Below are 7,623 nucleotides of genomic sequence, written 5' to 3' on the forward strand. Positions count from 1 at the left end.
TTATTTATTTAAAAAAATATTAAATATTAAAATATTTTTTATTTAAAAATATCTTTTATCATTATATATTAATATTTTTAAAAAAAATTACCAATAAAAAATCATCTTGTAAATATTACTGCCATTCAATATTATTTAAATAAATAAAAAAAATTATTTAAATAACTCTAACCAACAAGCTTATTTATATGAATGAATCAATTTTTTCTTATAATGACTTACAAATTTTAGTATATCTAATCAATAATTTAATTATCAATTGCATATTATCATGTATACAAAATTATTAATATATATTTTTTTATTTAAATATTTAATTATTTATTATATTTACTAATCATTACGGGTCAAACATATATCTTGCAAACATACTTTACAAATTAATCATGATGAGCTCGAACTCAAAACTTTCGAAAAAACGGAGATATCCATATCTTATACTTGATTATGTTGCATCATACAGAACTTTAGTTTGGGACATCTATTGACTTTTAAGCAAATGGAACATTTATTCTTGCAAGTCCATATAAGCTGTCCCCAATGAGAATGATATTGTGGCACAATAGATTGATTGTCAATTTCGTATCAAGATAAATCTTCACAAAGTGTGGTCAAATTATATTACTAGGTCTCTCAAGAAGGGTAAATTAATAAGTTGGTAGATGATTAAAATAATTAGAAAGTCTGTCCAAATCATCCAATTAATAAAAGGTATACCTAAATAATAGCAAAATCCTAACACATAAATAATCATTTAAATTATTCCATATGATCAAACACATTATGCACTAAAGTAATAATATATTTTTTTCTATATGTATTTAGTTGCCGAAAAAAAGAGAATCATTAAAAATTAATTTCTCAATAATAAAAAAAAAGTATTAAATTCTTACAAAAAAAAAATAAGCTTGAATTTTAATGAAAAGTGAAAAAAGAAATAACTCCTTAAAGTCTATAATTATCTTTTCTACTATTTTAAGATTAGCAATCCTCATTCATTCCTTCATAGTTTATTTGTTCCCAAAAAAAAATATTTATAAAAATTAGATATACCCACTTAACATAAATGTCAATGACTAACACAATTTTTTTTAGTCTAGTTAATTAACCCTATAAAAATGACAAATTCAGTTTTTTTTAAACCATCTGTTTGATTCTTAATCTTTGTAGATTTATTCATATTTAATAGATGAATTTTGATTTAATTATTTAAATATTATAAATTTTATTTTAATTAATTTATAAATTATTTTCTAAATTTAAACTTTTTATTTGAAATAAATAAAGAAAATAAAGCAGCCCCCAATAATAACTCTCTATATTGGTAGAGTATTTTAAAGAGGATTATGAGGAAGGAAACAAGGAAGGGCATGATGGTAAATATGACAAAGAGTTGTCTTTTGTCTCCTAATGATGATGATTGTCTCCAATGGTTTGATGCTTCAAATTTTATTATTAAGAAACAACAGCTATTACCCAGACCCCCAAAATCCCAAAAAAGAAAGAAAAGATAAGAAAAATCAATTCTTTTTCTTTGATCATAATCTTCTCACCCAAAAGAAAAAACCAACCGTCTCTTTCTCTCTCAAACCAGCCTCGGCTCTTTATCTTCTTTGTCTTTCCCACTGTAGATAGAATCAATGGAGAGAATTGGGAAGACACGCAACCATTTTTTCCAGAGAAGAAAGTCCCAAAAGAAAGGAAATAATAATGGAAAGATAGAGATAGGAAGATGAGGGAGGGAGGGAGGGAGGGAGAAAGAGAGAGGAATTGAGAGATGTCTTCCTCCAACCAAACCCACCTCACACAACAACATAGCCATAAAAAAAAGAGATGCAGTTGTCACAAATACCCTTCTGCAAATAATTCCCGCAGCTTCATTCAATTTCAATCCTTCAAAGTTCAGATGGATAGATAGATAGATGACATACATACAATGCATTTCCCTTCCCCGATTTACATGGGCTTTTTGGGCTTTGCCCGGGTCAGAGTTTTCACAGAGAAAACAGGAAAGCAAGAACCTTCCCACCTCTTCTTTCTCACCCTTTTTCCTCTTCCTTCTCCTCTGTCATTATTATTATTATTATTATTATTGCTTATTCTCTTCCACCTCTCATTCTGGGTCAATATATCTCCCATTCATCTTTCTTCATCTGTTACATTTTCTCTATTCTCTCTTTTCTCTTGGGCCTTTCTTTTCTGATCCTGTGATCTGATGATGTCTAAGAGGATGAAATTAGGGGTTTCTTTAGCTCCATCTTCTTCTGGGTCATATGAAGATGCAAAGACCAGGCTAAAGCATCAGACTCTTTTGCAGGAATACCAAGAACTGCAGATGGTATGTTCTTAATCTCCTTTTCAGATCCAGGGTTTATTCTTATTTTCTATTTGGGTTTGATCTGAATTACCCTAATCATCTCTTTTCAAGATTTGATATTTTCACCATCTTCTAATTGCTTATGGCTTTTAATATGATTTCTGTTTTAAACTATAATTTAATGATCCCCTCATGGAAGTCTTGATTAATAGTCTAGAGTTCGTCTTGGGATGAACATACAAATCTTGTTTTTAGTCTTGAATTGAATGCTTATGATGGATTTTTCTTATTGGAAGAACCAAACACTTGGTTTTGTGAAGTTTTTGTTCTTGATTTTTTTGTACTTTATGCAGGACACTGATATTATTAGAGACAACTTGGATGCCATTAAGAAGAGAAAGTTGATCCTGCTTGCTGAAGTCAGGTATAGTCAAGTTTATTCTGAATTTCTTTTTTCATTTGATTGATTTATTGATAATAATATTGATTTAACGAACAGGTTCCTTAGACTGAAACACAAGAATCTTATAGAAGCAAACTATCAAGCACCCACAATACAGCAACAACAACAACAACAAAATCTAAAGAAGACAAACAGCAAGAGTAATCCTCGACAACTTTCCATTCGCAAGGACAAGGGTGTAAAAATCTCTAATAGTAATAATAAAAATAAGAAGATCGATAAAGCTTCCTCCTCCGCAGCTCAAAAGCCATTTCATTTTGCAAAACCGAAAGAGAAGGGGAATAAACCAACAGCCATGAGTTTTGATTCTAGTAAAGAAAGATTGATTTCTAAAAACGGAAGTGTCTTCTTGGGAGGAGGAGGAGGAAAGGACAAAGCTCCATTCTTTGACCTGAATCAGATATCGGTGAGATAACTAAATAAACTGTAATATCACAGTAAGATAACTAAATAAACTGTAATATCACCATTGTTACTGTATATTTTCTTAGATGCAATCTTACTTAATGATGATATGACAAACAGAGAGAGGAGCTGGAGTTTCAAGATGAAGAAGAAGAGCCAATGAGGATTGAAGAGATGAAGAGATCTGTTGCGATGACGAGGGAAGGAGCAGATGAACACGCTGGCGAATTGAAGTTAGCGATGTGTAGGAATATGGGGAATGGTAATCATCGAACAACAGGAGGGAAGAGGAAGATTTCATGGCAAGATCCAGTTGCTTTGAAGGTCTGAAAGGGAGTACTTACTATCTTTTGGTTCAATGGTTTGAACTCATAAACATTTCAAAATATTATTATATATACACAGAAATAGTAATAGTAATAGTGGTGGTAGTTGATATGCTTTAAAATATATATAGGATGAACTGATATCAATTCTATTGCTATTATTACTGTAATGATTTGATCTTTTCAAATATAGCTATTTAGTGTTTTCTGTTAATCCCTCTCCAACTTCTCATCAGTATGTTCAGAAATTCAATGGGGTTTTTTTTAAGTAAAAAATGAAGGGTAAATAAGCTTGGACAATATTTTAGAAAGATATATAAATTTAATCAATTTGAGAGAGATTTTTTTTTTTGTTGAGTCTAGGATACCCCAACTTTCAATCAAATTGCTCTTGTAATCGAAATAATCTTATTCAAGACTCTTCTATTTGTCATTTTGGAGAAGTTGACATATAAATTGGTTGTAAAAAGTAACTTAAATGCTTTAACACTTGGCAAAATGGTGACCAGTTTGAAAAATATCAAATAAACAAGCAAAAACATGTGGACAAGATGACCATATATGGGAATTCACAAATTTAGTTCTCTTCAATTAGTTCTTCTAAATGTTTTTGTAGCAAAAAATAAGAAAAAATCTCCTACATGTTCTTTCCAACAGTGTAGACAGATACTGTAGCAACCAGATCTGCAGTTTCAGCTTCCAGATCCAAATCCTCACTTTCAGTTGTCTGGAAGAATTTTTTTGATAACTGTAGGAATGACTCTTCCTCCAAAAAGTTTAACATTTCTCAAATGCTTCTTTCCCATCTTATGATCTCTCATCGGCTTAAGATCCAAGGGTCCAACCTTACATATATCGCACCGGAGCTTAAGCTTATTCGAGTTGTCGGTTTTCATTTTATCTTCAATTTCTCCCTCCTCAGTCTTTACTTTCATTTCACCAACTTCATTACTTTCTTCTACCTTCTTCTTCACAGTAGAATCTTCTTCTTCTTCTTTCTTGGGCAGGGAATCTGTCTTAGCTTCTAGCAATGTTTCAATTTCTCCTTCCTCCAGAGGCTCCAGTTTATTCTCCTCAATATTATTGTTATTATTATTATTTCGTCTTAATTTTAGCTCCTTGCATTTGTGCTTCTTCCCATTTAGATGAGCCTTCAAACCTGACTCACATGTAGCATCAACATGGCAAAGGGAACAACTCCACATAGTTTTCTTTGAGCTGGCTGAAATGGGCAGCCCATCAGTGCTAACTGCCTCCAGAGGTGTATCGGCTTTACGCTTCAATCCAGAGAGGTGCATTATAGGCTTACCCTGCTAAACATCCATCATGGGGATAATTAAAACTGAATTAAAACATAATGATGTAACCATATATTAGTAATACTATAGGGGTAATTAGTAGAGTATGTAATAATAGTTAATGGATTTGGATTATCTCTTGGACTTAACGGTCCTTCTTAGACTCACCTATATTCCTTCTACAAATCCTATATCTCTAGGTTGATAAGTAGCATATCATCTCAAGAAGCTCAGAAAATAAAGCCTCTACAACTAATTTTATATTTACATAGGAAAAAATGCTACTATCAAACTTAAGTTGAAGGAAAGAAAGCTCATTATGCTTCCTGAATTTTGCATCAGAAAATCCTTTTGCTTCCACAATTTGCAGCAGTCTAGTTTTACTTCCTGAACTTAAAAAATGTCTTAAATCAAATTTTGTTTTGTTTTGTTTTTTCCATTAATGTATTATGGACAAGTGAGAATAGGAGTTGCATAAATTGTAGAGATGATTTATAAACTTAACAGAGTTAACCAACAACTAACAATGCAAAGTATTTTGAGCCATTCCTAAAAAACAAGCTTTTGATGTAAATTGGAAGCATTGACACGTCTTATTACTGCTTTCTTAAGGTTAAGAATTCACCGAATTAAGCAAACCTCTATTAGGGACAGATAACCAGCAATACTTAAAACATCACACCAATGAAGCTTGTAATAAACATCAATAGAAATTCTTCAATTATTATGACTCAAAAACAATTTTGACATGAATTCATTGTTATTCATCAAGGCATCGGCATATGCACTGGATTTCAACATGTGAGAAACAAATAAATAACATCAATATAATAAGTAGAAGATGTTCCATCAAATACAGTCTACATGAAATGAGATTAAACACTCTCTCCTGAAAGTGAAGACATCTATAATGAAGAAAATATAGTATATATTCTGTATACTATACATAGTACATACTAAAAGTACAAACAAAAATACAGGGAATGATCCTAGTTTTGGACTGGGATTACCATCTACCAAAGTAAACCATATATCAATCAATAAAAAAAGAAGTTCAAGTTTCTCCAAACTCATACCTTACGACAATAAATGTGAAGAAGGCAAACTTAATCTCCATGAAGATGCATAAAATAGATGTTACCTTATCTTATCCCTACTAACAGCAGTTAACATTGGGGGATTATTATGGAACAAGCCTTCACTCAAATAAAGCTTCAACGAATAAGACATTTGATACAAAAGCAATCATATAAATTTCATATAGCTGTCACAAGGTATACAAAACTGGAGTACATGAAATGGTTGAACAATTCTGTAAAACCTAAGTGTGAACAATCCTAATTTCTCAGGAAAACTATTTGATCAGAAAGGAAGTGGACTCTTGTGGAAGTATTCTCACTATCAAAATAATAATCCTTCCAATTCTCAGTAATTTTCAATATGGTTCATGTCATTAGAATGTATATGATAAATATGATACACACATGAATAGAGGGAGAGATGGAAAGAGAGAGGGAGATGTGATATGCTGACCATTGTTATGGGGTTCCCTTCACTAACTAAGGAACGAGGTTTGACCTCTAAGATCATAGGCTTTGAGCTGCGCTGAAATGGCCTAGACTCCGAGCCCTCAAGTCTTTTCTCGATAGATGTAGTTTCAGATTGAAAATCTGAGCTTCTGTGATCGGACAACATTGAAGATGGGTGAATGGACTCAAGCTCCCCGTGCAATGCCATATGTCTCTCAAGCATCAATTCTCTCCGCACCTCCTCTTCCAACAGACGTCTCCTTAATATTTCAGCCTCTATAATTTCCTCTCTGATTATCTTTTTCTCCATTTCTCTTTGAATAGCAAAGTGAGGATCCATGGGGTGGAGGGGAAAGTACTGGATGTGCTGTCTGAAACTGGACAACCCATGAAAATCCTCTAAACAAAGAAAAACATAAATGAGACAACACATTCATTAAAACAAAACACAATCACATTAATATCTCTTTATAAATCAAAACCAATTGACAGTTTGGAGGGTTGAGCTCACTTCTTAAGATGATTGTGTAGTGGTATATACCCTTATTTAAAATCATTGTGTCAAGCCAAAACAACCTAAGATCTATATACATTGAGTGATTCCAGGTCTATGGAGAGTTATTTCATGTTATATTATCTACAGAATCAATTCATCTATTACGTTTGTGCTTAAGCCACTTAAAGTCATGCCCGATCAATGATTCATTAGGAAAAATTTACTTCTAGAATAGGTAATATTTCCAATAGAATTTCAGAGGAAACTGACCTCTAAGTGCATGGCCGGCAAAGAAAATCAGTTCGCCGGAAGGAGGCTGCTGATGCCAAAGCGCTGCGTGATTGTTCCAGTGTCGAAAATTGAAAGCCATGACAAAAACGGAATTTACAGGCAGAGGAAAGTCACTGTCAGGATTGAGCAGGAGAAGGAGAGGAATGCCAGAGAATTCGGATGTTAGGGTTTTTGGTTAATTGTTTTAACTTTGGAAACTCAAGTAAAAGTAGATTGATTTATATATGAGATAAGGGTATAAAATAAAATAATTAAAAGAATTAAAAAACTGAAAAATAAAATATTACAAATATATTTATATTTTAAAAAATGTTTTGAATAAATTAAATAAATTAACTAAATATATTAATTTTAAAATTAGTGAATAATTTCAAACAAAATAACACAATATCATGGGGTAAAAAATATATAGTTTTAAGGAGTAATATGATAATTATGACAAAATTTTAAAAAATAATTATCATTTACCCATTTATATTTTATGTATAAGATTTATTT

The 7,623-nt window shown here is 31.7% G+C and overlaps 2 protein-coding genes across 3 annotated transcripts; one reads left to right on the plus strand and one right to left on the minus strand.

Annotated features, from left to right (window-relative positions):
- The first annotated feature begins 1,600 nt into the window (after positions 1-1,600).
- On the plus strand, positions 1,601-3,725 carry LOC124945216. The gene is made up of 4 exons (XM_047485606.1): positions 1,601-2,338; positions 2,671-2,741; positions 2,817-3,186; positions 3,306-3,725. Exons 1-4 carry the CDS (start codon positions 2,216-2,218, stop codon positions 3,513-3,515), a joined length of 774 nt encoding a protein of 257 aa, XP_047341562.1. The 5' UTR covers positions 1,601-2,215; the 3' UTR covers positions 3,516-3,725.
- Positions 3,726-4,017: 292 nt separating this feature from the next.
- LOC124945752 lies at positions 4,018-7,300 on the minus strand. 2 transcript variants are annotated; one of them, XM_047486241.1, is made up of 3 exons: positions 7,105-7,300; positions 6,343-6,737; positions 4,018-4,821 (listed from the first exon to the last, which is right to left on the minus strand). In XM_047486241.1, the coding sequence occupies exons 1-3, from the start codon at positions 7,202-7,204 to the stop codon at positions 4,231-4,233; spliced, it is 1,086 nt and encodes a 361-aa protein (XP_047342197.1). In that variant the 5' UTR covers positions 7,205-7,300; the 3' UTR covers positions 4,018-4,230. The 2 variants fall into 2 exon arrangements, with proteins under 2 accessions (XP_047342197.1, XP_047342196.1); XM_047486240.1 differs by having other exon boundaries at positions 4,018-4,824.
- Between the last annotated feature and the right edge of the window lie 323 nt (positions 7,301-7,623).

This window comes from Impatiens glandulifera, chromosome 7, assembly GCF_907164915.1.
Source record: "Impatiens glandulifera chromosome 7, dImpGla2.1, whole genome shotgun sequence".
NCBI classification, from domain to species: Eukaryota; Viridiplantae; Streptophyta; class Magnoliopsida; order Ericales; family Balsaminaceae; genus Impatiens; species Impatiens glandulifera.